Source organism: Pistacia vera, unplaced genomic scaffold, assembly GCF_008641045.1.
Source record: "Pistacia vera cultivar Batoury unplaced genomic scaffold, PisVer_v2 Contig227, whole genome shotgun sequence".
Classification (NCBI taxonomy): domain Eukaryota; kingdom Viridiplantae; phylum Streptophyta; class Magnoliopsida; order Sapindales; family Anacardiaceae; genus Pistacia; species Pistacia vera.
Window position 1 is genome coordinate 235,902 of NW_022196032.1, and position 13,687 is coordinate 249,588.

General features: G+C 35.6%; 1 protein-coding gene across 1 annotated transcript; it reads right to left on the reverse strand.

Moving 5' to 3' along the window:
• Positions 1 to 404: 404 nt before the first annotated feature.
• LOC116130991 (COP1-interacting protein 7) lies at positions 405 to 12,198 on the reverse strand. Its single transcript, XM_031416657.1, has 11 exons — positions 12,058 to 12,198; positions 11,300 to 11,425; positions 11,026 to 11,208; positions 10,835 to 10,934; positions 10,715 to 10,745; positions 8,060 to 8,099; positions 7,333 to 7,485; positions 3,444 to 5,646; positions 1,891 to 3,301; positions 1,369 to 1,452; positions 405 to 814 (listed from the first exon to the last, which is right to left on the reverse strand). The coding sequence occupies exons 2-11, from the start codon at positions 11,356 to 11,358 to the stop codon at positions 750 to 752; spliced, it is 4,329 nt and encodes a 1,442-aa protein (XP_031272517.1). The 5' UTR covers positions 11,359 to 11,425; positions 12,058 to 12,198; the 3' UTR covers positions 405 to 749.
• Positions 12,199 to 13,687: the final 1,489 nt, after the last annotated feature.

The window sequence follows — 13,687 nt, forward strand, 5'->3', positions numbered from 1 at the left end:
AAATTTTAACTCTTATTGTGATTGTTTAGGGAACCCGTTACTGTACTTACTGCAGAACCAAAAACACAAATGGTGAACAAGTGTTTAGGCTGCCTTTATACGTTTGTGAAGAAACCAACAAGGTTCAACAACGGAGCTAACAAGATTTGAATGTAAGCACACTGGCAGTCTGGCACCGGTGAAAATACCGAGACATTTCAATAATAGGGCATATTTTTAAATCAACATTACTCGTATTTAAACCGATTGATCGGATCATGATCTAATCAATCCTTTAACTTGATTCAAAAGTCCAGCAGCTCAAGAAATGTAGTAGTACCAAATTGTTATTGCTATAAACTGCATAATGTAATTGAGGCCAAAACTGTTTATTCCAATAGATGATAAAATTACAGCAACAACAATGGAAGGAAAAGAAATGAAGATATAACAAAAGAATAGTTGAGTTTAACAAGCTAATACTCCGCATAATCACATCACTCTTCTTAAACTGCCAACGACATTGATTCTAACAAGAGTTTGATATACATCACGAGAAAGGAAGAGTTGCAAAAGAATACTGAATACCCTGGGCTACCAAAATCACAATGACAATACGCCAATAGGCGTATATCGTTCAATACAATATACAACATATATAGATGGCTTTATCGTGCCTACCTCAAGCATATCTACTTTATATTATATCGTCCTTTACACCCTACTGTTTAACAATGATACCAATCACTCCTGACTTCACTAAGTAAAATTTATCGGGGCTTCGAGTCACTTCCCTTGCTTCTAAATGTTGAGAGTGAGAAAAATGATCGTGGTGCTGCAAAATTTAGATATAGGTGTAAGTATGAATTGTAAGAAAGATGCTGAGCAACTTTATCACCAAGTAAACATGTTTTCCTTGACATTTTCACAGATTGACTCCGATATTTTCAGGAGTTTGATCACAGAATTATCAATTATATTCATTGATGAACCTAATCACTGAACAAAAGGGATTGTTTTCTTCACCTCCCCTAAACTTTGATATGTGTTCCCTGCTTAGGTATTACAATAGATTCTCTGTAACTTCAGAATTCAAAACCTCAAGAAGGATAAAGAAATTTCTATATGATAATAACTCTTCTATAACTTCAGGTTTAAAAGTTTGGACTTAGGACCACAGATACACTAAAATTCATTCTTCAATATTAGTAATTTTGAAGGGTGTCATTGATTCAAACTGGAGCGTGTGCAGGGACAGATCCATTGGATCATAGTGACTGAGTCAGCAAAACCATAAGTATTCAGGAAAGTCTTTGGGAATCACACTGAACTAAATGCATTTATTGATTACAGCAAAATGAGAAAACTGTAAAACTGTAAATCAATAACCTTTTATGGAGCTTCCTGACATATGGTCCTCCCTCAGCTTGAAGTTTGCTGGAGGCGCCGGGATAGAGCTATGTAAGGCTTGAACTGCAAGGAAAGAGAGTAACCATCAAGGTAATTTTACTCTTAAATTAACTAAAATATACAGAGAAGAGACTGAAAACCACAAGTTAAACTATCATAGAAAGAGAAGATTCAAATCCTAGTACTTAAGACCCTGAAATAAAAAATAATTATTTTTTTAGTTTAAGTAGTTTTCTCTATATTTATGTATATACATACTAAAAATAAGAACATTCATTGTACATTGCAGGTAAGCTAAAAGACATAACTTCAAATAAGCTGGTCTGAGAAATCTTTTCCTCCGTTGAAGAGAAACTCATCAACATTCATCTCTATCGTGTTACAGAGAAATTTAATATATACTGCATGGGCAAATCTTAATACTATTCCAAATATATGCAAGAATTTAACCAATAACCATGCCTAGCAAATAACTGCAAAATGACTAAGAAATCAAGTTACCCTGTTCGTTGAACAACTCGCTTTCATTGAAGCCATCATCCGAAGGATGACCCTGCATGAACCCCATTCTGGACTTCCTCAAATCTTCTGAAGAACGATTGGCAAGATCCCTCCCATCTTCTGTGTCATCATCTCCTTCAGAAGTTGTAGCAGAAATCCAGTCGACCAAACTTTCTGTACCACGACTTTTCCTTCCAAACTTCAATAACCTCTTAAACCCTTTTGTCACATCCTTCCGGGACTGATTATGGGATGAATTCGAAGCAAGGAAAGGTTTCTGTGCACTGCCCCATTTTTTCCTCATGCGAGCAGCATCAGCCTCTGTTTGGGTAAGAGTATGGGAATTCCACGATGCAGGACTCCCAATTGGAGAGTCCATAGAGGCATCAATATCTGAGGTCTCATGAGGGTAAGAAAATGGATGATGCATGCGTGAGTTCCATGACACAGGACTTTCCCCTGGCGAATCTTGCAGAGACCCTACAGCATGGAATGTGGAAGGCAAGGGAGCAGGTAATTCAGCAACTGAACTAGGGTCAACTTGAGAAAGAGATCTCAAGGAATCACCATTTTCAGATCCAGAATTACCCACTTTGTCTGATTCCTGGCTCAGTCTTGATTTTCCATTATCTATGTCAATACATTCTTCAACCTCCATGGTTTCAAGCTCTTCTTCTTGATCATCCTCTTTGGCCATATCAGCTGAATCTTCAGCCTCAAAAGTCTCGTCATATTCTTCTTCATTTCTCAAAGCCTCTGCTGCCATTGAAGCTTTTAGCTTGGCGATACTAGCTCCAGCACCAGGACCTATGCCATTACCCTTTCTGAGGAACGGCTTTGACTCTGAACTTTTCAAATATTTTTCTTGGGGGCTCTGCTCACTTTGTTCTTCATCAAATTTCAAAGGTGCCAACACAACATCATCAGAATTTAAAGGGGCCACATCAGAAAACTCCATAGGACCAGCAGAACTTTTTCTTAAAGAATTTGACCGCCTGGGCTTTTCTTCCTTGACAAGAGCTACTTCTTCACTAGTACTCTTGCTGCGGGCATAATTCCTCACCTGTGAACGGCTTGTCACTTTGCTGCCAGAATAAGGCTTTGTGTTTTCTTTTCTGAAGTCAGAAAAGTTGGGAACAGACTGTGCCAGAGGATTTTCTGATTGGGGTCTACGCCTTCCGGAACCAGAATTGGAAATTTTGCCCGATGACCGTGGAATTGGTGCTGCAGCCGTGCGAGGTGTAGATGAAGACATACTTCTATTAGGCAAAAGCTTCTTAGCTTGAGCACTTTTAGAAGCATTATCCCCAAAAGATGTCTCAATGAATGATCTATCTTGTCCATAATATTTCTGCTCAAACATTTCAGAAAGATCTTCATCTTCTTCGCTATGAATAGAACTTATAGGATGCTGTCAAAAGATTCACTCCATCAAAATTCTCTACATATAAAAGAATAAGGAAACTTTATAAAGCAAAAACCACAGAATAAACCACCAATATTGATTTTGTCAGTTTCAACACTTGCTACCCAAAAACATAAGCATGAAATACCTGCTCAATCTTCATAGTTGATCGAGAATTGAAGGATCTCAGTTTCTCAACACGCCGAGCAGTAGTAGCAACTGAATCCTGTCTGTCTAAGGAACCAGAAAATTTGGCCTTCATCTCAGCTCTGCTTCGCTCAAGACTGTCCTGCATGGCTTTTAACTTGGCTTCCTTTTCTACCCTTCTAGAACTCCACTCTTCCCTTAGTTTTGCATCTCTTTTCTGCATATACTTCTCATAAAATTTTCCTCTGGACTCATCAGACAAACCAAGCTCAGAGAAATTCTGCCTCAGGGAATCACCATAATCCTGATTGTCTGACATTTTCATTGGTGGAGTACTGAACTTTGCCATATTACTTGAACTCCCAGATCGTTCGATCACAGTGCTTTTGTCAGGCAATTGAGCAGGAGATATCTCAGACACTGTTGGTTTTCTGTAATGAGACTCTGCTACCTGCTCAATCTGTACGTCAGCAGGCTTGCTTCTCCTTGTGGAACTGGACTGATCCCCAGGAACTCGGAGCTTGTGTTCTGCAAAAAGCTTTTCCAACTCATTTGCCTTCATTTTCAGCTCGTCATTGAGTTCCTGATTTCCCTTTGACTGCCTTGATCTCTGAACTTGCTCAACCGGCAGTGTAGAGACAGCAGCAAAACCCTCTTGACTCTCTGAAACCTTTTTACCAGAAAAAACAGGCTTGCTATTTCCATAAACTGAACCACGTTCATCTCTCCTACCTTGCAACTTCTTAATCTGTTCAGGACCTGCAGCAACCTGTTTCTGAAACTTCATTCTCAGGTTTCCAGAATCTTCTGCTTTGATCTGTTCCCTTCCAAACACCAAGTCCTTCTTCCCTGCTTCTTCAACTTCTGTAAAAGATTTCCATTGTGGGTGAGATGCCAACTGATCAGCCGCAGACACTTTATCACGAGCTTCCCTGACTTTTACTCCAACACCACCTTCAAACTGTCCTGAGAGAGACCGTGTATGACTTTGAGAACCCCTAAAACGTGATTGAGACACTAGCTGATGTATCAGTTCAGCATCCTCTACTCTATTCCCAGTTTCACTATCAGAAGTAAAATCCCCCACTCTACCCACAGATTTTCCGGTCTGGATTCGCGAAGCAGCTTGGTCCTTCACCCCAACAGTCTCCTGGGAACTGGCTTGAACTTTAAACCGATCACTCTTCTCTCCACTACCTAAAGAACCCTTCAACTTCTCCTGAGAAACCCCTTGATCAGTCACACTAACCAGGTCATCCCTATCTGTGAAAGACTTGAGTTGATTCACTTGTGAACCCACTTGATCCTTCCAATGCTTGCCCCCCTTTGATCCCACCTGCTCCGGAACCCCCCCAACCCTCACTTGCCCCTCGCCTTGATCTTTCAGTCCAGAATCAGCAACTCTATCTCCACTGCTCTTAAAATCAACTTTCTCAGAACTTGCCGAATCAATTAAACCTTTTTGATCTTTCTGGTCCTTAATATCATCTGATACATCTGAAAACAAATTACTTTTGGACTGAGAAACAGACAATGAAGATGGTGTACACAAGGGGCTATCTGAGAAATTATTTTCCTTTCTTTCATTGCCTAAGTCAATGCTCATGTCACTTGCGCCACTCCATCTTCTCAACACAGCTTTCTCAGCCGGGCCAGTGAGTGTGTTAGCAGATGAAGACAATACATCAGATGAAAGTCTCCTTAGCTCCACTGATTTTCCAACAACAACAGGTTTGCTACCAGAGCCTGATGAGCTTTCCTTCTGTTTGTTTTCAAAAAGGTTGATTCTGTCTTGCACACTGAGTCGCCTAGAAGGAGGTTGACTCGTTGATGACTCAGTTAAAGCATCCTCTTCTTTCTTCTTCTCTTCTTGGTTGTTTTTTTCCTCTGAGCTCCCTTGTTGCTGCTGATGTGTTGGGAAAATGGACTTGGATAGCTGACATGTGGATAGTTTTGATTGGTTAAGGTGGTCTTGGGTTTGTGTTGTACTCTGTTGCTGTTGCTGTTGTTGGTCTTGGCCGGATGGATTCTGGGATTTATTTTGAGAAAATAGGTGGGGGCCACTTTGGTCTTCAGTGGGGTCATCAATTGACATGTCAGATCCCCATGACGCTCGGACCGCTTGATCATTGACACCTGGCTTCCATGGGCTGATCAGATCTGGTCGTCTTTGACACACTGAGCTAAATTTGGTGCAAGCTTCACTACACAACAAAAGAAATAATACATTAATATAACTGTTATAAAAAAACAATTAAAAAGTCATATAAAACAACAAAAAGGTTAAAGTAACTTAAAATTTCAGATCTTTGAAAATAAGAAAGCACCCCTATAACTGCTATACCTGCCATGCTGTGACAGATCTATAATATTAGATCTTTAACATAAGATTCCTATAAGGAAGGATTTTGGTTGGTGGGTTTTTGTATTATAAGATAATACCCATTTGTCACAAACAGTAAAGTCAAATAACATGTACATCTCACAAGCCAAATTTGGGCAGCATGTGAATATGCAGTGCAGAGATTTTTATTTCTCTGTACAATAGCATACGTACATAACTGTGGACCCAGTGTTCAATATAGTAAGTGCAAGACACAATCATGAATGGGTTTTCCCAGGTGTCCTCCAGCAAATCTGAGTTTGGCCCTATGGACCCACTTGAAGGGATCCCAATGCTCAAAACTGGAAAAAATAACAAACCAATAAAAAACGGGTTTTTTTAACGTGTACGATAGAAATTTTTATGGGATATGATTTTAAAAAGTATCTCAAAAGTTTTAGACCCATAGTAAAGAACATAAATAAGAGATCCCAACAGTAACTGAGATAGATATCTACAGTTATGGATATGAACTTGGTAACAATTTGAGCTTAAGCAAGATTTTGTCACATAGCTATTTTTGCATATTACTGATCCCCACAAATGACGAGAACCAACATGCGACAACCGGCAGGCCATTCATTGATTAATTAAATGATAGAACTCACTCAACCATAAATCAAATCCAAGTACCCAAATAGAAAACTAGACAGAAAAAACAATTAAATCCACCACTAGAAAACTTATGGCACCTCCATGACATGGAATATGATTAATCTCCTGGACCACAATCCAGCACCGAACAATAGTATATGGACATGGAACGAACTTGCATGAAACATCCTTATTTTCCCACTGAAAATCTTAATCACCCTATGATAGATCCCAAGTCCTTGTCCAGCCAACCCATCTAATGTACAAGGTAAGATCTCATTTTCTGAATAGTACAGTAGTCCTTCATAACATAGTGATATATTAGGCATAGTTTTGGACCACCGTGGATGCGACTTATAACCATTTCTAACAGCTAAACAGCTTGACAAGGCCAACTAGTAGCTGAAGCAGAACCTCAGCAGGGCCACTTGAAAATCACATGACAATGAGATACTTCAATTTTGAGTTATTACATATTTTATTGTATAAGATGCAGCCATTATCAAAATCATTAACTTTCTCTCTCTCTCTTCAGACATAAATATAAGCACACAGACACAGAAGTGGAGATTGGATTTACTAAGTTTAGTCTGTAGAGTTTAACATTTATTGTTTGCTAGAGTTTTAAGTATTATTTTCAGCCACTTTCCAATAAGCTTAAACTTCTGAGAGTTAAATAGTAACTCAACATAGTATCTGAGCTCATTCGACCAAAGTTATTGTATTTGAACCATTTAATCCATGTAAGTCTATCAACAAATTTATCTATGCAAAAGAAGGGGCTATGCTAAAATATAAATATTGTTGTTAGTTCAAGTGTAATCTCTACTGTTAGGCTCTGTGCCATCATCTTAAGCTTTCCAAGTTAATGGTTTCTCAATATAATCAAAGAAAGAATTTCCAGAGTTCTTACTTTAAGCGAAGCGCACCAAACTGATCAGCAAAGTGGTGGAGTTCAGAAACAGTTTCAGGGTTGAAGCCAGCAGATGCTGCACGAGCATAAGCTGTGTTTAAGTCCTGTCTAACCGCAACCAGACGCACATCAATTGCCTTCAAAAGCTCCTTCCTGTAGAAATTGGGAAAAGAAACAAGGTATGAGTTTGAAGCAACTTAAAGAAAAAGTGAGAAAGTCTAAATTCAGTATTTCATGCAAACAACTTCTATCATAATCTTTGTTTTACATGACAAGTAACTTATATTATAACATCAATCCATTTTCATCATCAGACAAGGTCAACCTTGTGTATGACAGGTTTCGATCACCAATTCTTTCGTCAGGAAGCAAATTATTCAATTTCATTTTATTTTCTGACAATTAATGGCTTACTATTTTTTACAACACAATTAAGTCCCTATGACAGCCCCCAAATATATTAAAGAAGGCATGTTCCCGCCTCACATTCCTCAAACATGATATCATTTTAAAAAATGAGTACAGTTCTTATAAGATTACTCAACAGCAATGCCTTCAATGGCTGACAATTACATGGATCCAGCGTGCATACAAAAATTGAAAATAACAACTGAAAAAGCAACTGTTGCTGCAAATGAAAAAACAGGCCACAGCTCAAGAAAATTATCAGAAATTTTTAAAAAGTGGTCCAATATGGATAAGTGAAAGATAAAGGAGAAACTTTTACTTTGTTGCATCAGCTGCTGCATTTCCAGTACCATCCCCACCTACAGCAAATTGCCAAATGTTGTGTCAGCAAAATAAAAGGAACTTCATTCAGAATTTAAAATAAGAAAAACTTTGTTATTTCTAGCGGCTAGGAGAATAAAGCTAATGAGAGGTTCTAAGAATTTGGGATCAACAGTTTCAGAAAGATGAGATGCCATGGTGCAAGAAGGAAAGAAACAACATTATATCCAACAAAGCAAACATCAAAGAACCGCTAGCCTTTAAAAAATCAAAATAGTGATTTAAATTGTCCAGGCCATTGACCTATAATTGACAGTTGAATCTTTAAGTTTGGAGGACAACTTTTTGGCTTTTAGGAACAAAAATTTCTCCTTTTTTTTTTTTTTTTTTTGTGTGTGTGTGTTCTTTTTCTTTACAGAGTTTTTTTTAGTATGTCAAAATCATCTCATTAAGCTAGTAAGTGAATGGTTAGAACTATGAAGAGATTAAAAAAAAAAAAAGAAAAAAAAAAAAGGTACTTATTTAGTAAACAAGGCAACTTAACCTTAACCCCTAGGGGCCATACCCAGTCTCTCATGCACTCACTCTACATGAGAGAGACTCTGGAAGATCCTAATCACCAAGAATGCCAGAGAAATGTTATTCAGAACTCACAAAGATAGGAAAATCTAACACGCTATAATATTTCTCAGCCCATCTTGAGTTAAATTGTGTAACCTTTACCAATAAAGTCGTGTGAAAGTCTCTGCAAACACACTTTTCTGTGTGCAAGCTTTTGAATTCTTGCATGTGTACCAGTGTGGTGGATGAACTTTCAGCCGTAAACAGCAACAAGCAAGCATTGCCCAAGTACATTCTAAACATGAATAAAAAATTTCCCAAAATAACTTTACATAACCACTTTTTACTGTCATTGGTGTGAAAAAAATTTAATCCCAAGACCTCTTACATATCTGCAAAGATATTACCAACTAAGAGAATTAATTAATGACATAGAGAACAAGAAATTTTCGAAAAAATTAGTTTTTTGATAGGATGGTTAGATATGTGCATTATTGTGAAAAAAACTAAGCTAGTGGATCACCCATCCACTACAACAAAAATAACCCATCTACAAAAATAAACATTTCAAGTATATCAGGCATATGCTTTTCTCCAATTGGTATGGTCTTCCTCCGTCTTCCTATTACTCAACAAGTTTCTCTCTATCTAATTGCCAGTACATAATGAAATGTAGCAGTGTAGACGACACAGACACAACTTTACAAACTTTACATGGTAGACAGTACCAGACTAAGAACACTGTTTCAAGAAGCTTTTGAATCAACCACACATCCCAAATTCATATAACATCTCATTACTTAAGAGAACAAGCTTCTGAAGCAACAGCAAACCGCAAATTCATGTAAGAATATGTTTTTTATGAGTCCATGCCCTGAAACCACCTAATGTTAAAATAGCACAGCAAAGGGAAATAGATTTTCTTACAAGTAATCAAAGATCATGTCATGGCCTCGCTAGAGAGCTTAATAGTAATATTGAGTCCTTAGTTGTTAGTTTAAGTTTTTGTGTCAAGTGGTTTCCTATTATGGTATCAAGGCAAAGATCATAAGGTTGGATGAAGTCGTCCAAGAACTAAAGACATTCACCAAAACATATACATTGAATTTATCATTTCTAATGCATTTAAGCATCAATACGCTATATATCTAATAATGGAAAACAGAACCTTGTACTTGCAGAAAGGAAATTAGAGATAGTACATTCCAGAAGCAAGTAGAATTTATATCCGAGTTCAATGTAGCTCAAGCTTTAAATGAAAAAATGACAACAAATCACCACAAGCAATTTGATTACCATCACTGACTTCTCTTAGGCATCTCTTGGGTATTACAACTTTTCACTAAGAGGGAAAAAGAATATGTGATAATCAAAACACGTGATCGGTGATCTGCTAACCTGCTGCTACATGACTATGAATTAGATACATGTTACCAGTAATGTATAACTTCAATGAAACTATATGTGACTAAACTCATAATACATAGATATATTTCTTCTTATTTCCAAAGTCTAAAGTTCTGGACAAGATAACCAGGCCATCAAAATACAGCTTGTGTTACCAAATCCCAAATCATGCTTGAAAATAACCATAATCGTATACTATGTCCTACACAAAAATTATTCCATAAAACTCCAATCTTTAAAAAAGTCGATGACATATTTCTGTTTTCCTTGAGAAGATATTTCCATTTTAAGTGCAAGATAAGATATTTCCGTTTTAAGTGCATGATAAAAATATTTCCATTTTAAGTGCATGATAAAAATATTTCCATTTTAAGTGCATGACTAAATTAAACCATTTGTCTGCATCTTTATTAGAAATCTGTTAATATCTTCTGATTGATTACATCTTCACAAGCAGTGAAATCTCAGCTATAAAAAATACTAGTTATGGTGGCATTTTTCAATCACAATGCAAAGTACTATTAAATATCGTCAGTTAGTATACTAAGATATTATATCATTCCTGTAAGATATTATATCATTCTTGGCAGATAAGAATAATAGGCTTATGATGCAATGTAGTCAGACTAATCCAAACATGGAAGGATAGGATTAACTAGATGAAGCCAAAAACAAAGATACACACCTATTGCGCGAGAAAGTTGATCCCTGGATCCCTGAAATACAAGAAAACCCACATTCAGCCCAAAAGAAAGCAATGGTACTTCAAATTAATATCTTCAATGAAGAATCAGGCAATTAATACCTGAGAATAAATTTTCCTAGCTGCTTCCAACTGGGACATCTCCGCATCAAATGTATTGACCAATTCCAAAACCTCAGGTGTAGTAACAAACCGCACAAACCTGGAAACAAGAAGTGCCAATCAAATCAAAATATGAATCCAAGCCATTCATCAATGGAGCAACAAATGTCTCAGCTGGCACCAAGTGTAACCTTTCAAGTGTTCCTTTCGTGAACCAAGTAACGGCATTGTCACGTTTTCCAACTTCAAGCTTAATTGACTTAACTGCCCTTGCAACCTGTTCCTCTGCAACCTTTAAATGTGTCACAAATGGCTTCACTAACCCTGAGGCAAGCTTCTCGGTGTTCCCATCAGTTGATACAAACAACTCACATCTGCCAAAATGGAAAGCATCAAATATTGTAAAACATACCAAGCCAAATATCATGAAATTAAACATAAATATTTATTAAAGAATTTCCTTACCTTGAGCGCCTTGGTGAGAGTTGGAACACCGCATAATCAAGAGGCGTATCTGCCTTCATCTTCTTCCCTCTCCTCTACCTATACTATATTTACACTACTTCTTCCCTAAACTCCTCATATACTTCACTGCACAGAGGAGCCCAGATCCCCAAATTATTAATCAATCAATTGCCCAAAGCAAAACACTTAATCAAATTTACCTAACACCACAGTGCAAGCTCTGGAGGAGAAGAAAGTAAATAAAACCAAAAAAATTCCAAAATTACAGCTAAAACTAATTACCGAAGCACTTTAATTACAGATTACACTAAAATTATCCCAGTCAAACGAAGAAATCAATACTAAATTAACCCACATTTCAAATCAGAACTAGATTCCATTAACAGAAGTACACATTAAAACAACTGAATACTCAATAGCTAATAAGCAACTATTTTTTCAAACAAATGCAAACCAAAATTCGAACTTGGATCTTAACCCAAAACCCCAACTCAAAAAACAAAAAATGTACTAATATAGAAACCAATACTTGACATATAATTAAATCAGATCTGATTCCATCAAAATCAAACTCAAATACAAAACAAACCATAACCCACTTGCATTTACACCACTAAAACCATAATCGAACACCAAACCATCCAGAACCCATTTCCACACCCAGATAAATGAACATAAACTGCATGTAAAAAAAAAATCAAAAGTTTTACCAAAAATTAAAACAAATGTAGCTTGGATCGCCCCAAAAAAAAGCGTACCTGTGAGGAGAATCAGTGAGATCTATCTCAACATTCAGCTTCTATTTACTCTTTTTGTATATTTATATGCTACTGACAGTCTGACACTAGTTTCTTTTTCTGATGTTTGTGGGTTATGTTTTTTGAGTTTGAAGAAATGAAAAAAAAAAAAACAAAATTAAAAATAAAAATAAAAAATAAATGAAAAAACAAAACCCTATAACAATGACAACATTGTTTTTGCTTTACTCCTCTCTCTCTCTCACTTTTACATTACTTTGAATCTCTCTCTCTCTCTCTCACTATTCTATCTCTTGTCTTAAAGACACAGTAGAGAGAGACAGAGAGAGTGCGCTTTGGTTTGAGATTTTTGTTTTGTTTCAGACAAAAGTTTTTGTTTTGAGTAATTTTCTTGTAAATATTATTTATTATTATTATTATGAGAATTTTCTGTAAATTTACCTCTTTGCCCTTGCTTCCTCTTTGCTTCAAATTACTATCATACCCTTGTTGTGAACTATATATTATATCATAAGAAATCATATTTGTCCTATTTATTTCCTAAAATAAATTTTAATAATATGAAATGGTTCTAACTGTCAAACCTTATTTATTGAAATTATTAATTAAAATTGATTATAGATTAAACTATATTAATAATTTTTATTAATTTTCAAATTTTAAAGCTCTTTTAACTAATAAAAAAAAAATCCTAAATTTAATGCACTATTAAGAGTAGGTTTCAAATTCAAACCATCACTCAAAAACAAATAAATAGTTTTTAAGGTAAAAATCTTACCTTAAAAAGAATATTAAAATCCCACTTTATTACTTTTAATAGANTCCTAAAATAAATTTTAATAATATGAAATGGTTCTAACCGTCAAACCTTATTTTTTGAAATTATTGATTAAAATTGATTATAGATTAAACTATATTAATAATTTTTATTAATTTTCAAATTTTAAAGCTCTTTTAACTAATAAAAAAAAAATCCTAAATTTAATGCACTATTAAGAGTAGGTTTCAAATTCAAACCATCACTCAAAAACAAATAAATAGTTTTTAAGGTAAAAATCTTACCTTAAAAAGAATATTAAAATCCCACTTTATTACTTTTAATAGATAACCAAAAAGCAACCTAAAGTTTTAATTAGCTTTGAAAATCCTAAATTTAATTATTGAGTATGGAGGGTATTATGTCCTCACAAGTATTTTCATCAAGGGTATTTTGGGTATTATCGGTGAAAAAAATTAGGGCATGGTCAAATGTCCACATTTTCATAATGTCTAAGTTGTTAATTAGATATTCTAATTTTAACGGTACAAAAAAATACCCATTTAATATAAAGTTTTGAAAGTGAAAGTGGAGGGCACAAAAATTCGAGTTAAATACATTGTGGTCCCTAAGGTTTAGCCCAATTAAATCAGATCCACTAGAATCTGAAAGTAATCTTAGGTCCTCATCAATTAATAACCTTTGTAGAATTTTATTTTATTTTTTATTTTTTTCGAAAAGTTTAAAATACCCCTAATCTTGTCTTATATAACTGATATTAAAAATTAAAATAATTAAGGATCATGGATTTTAAATACTATTTCCAAATTTATTTGGACTTTAGGTACCAAAAGAATTCACAAAAATTATATA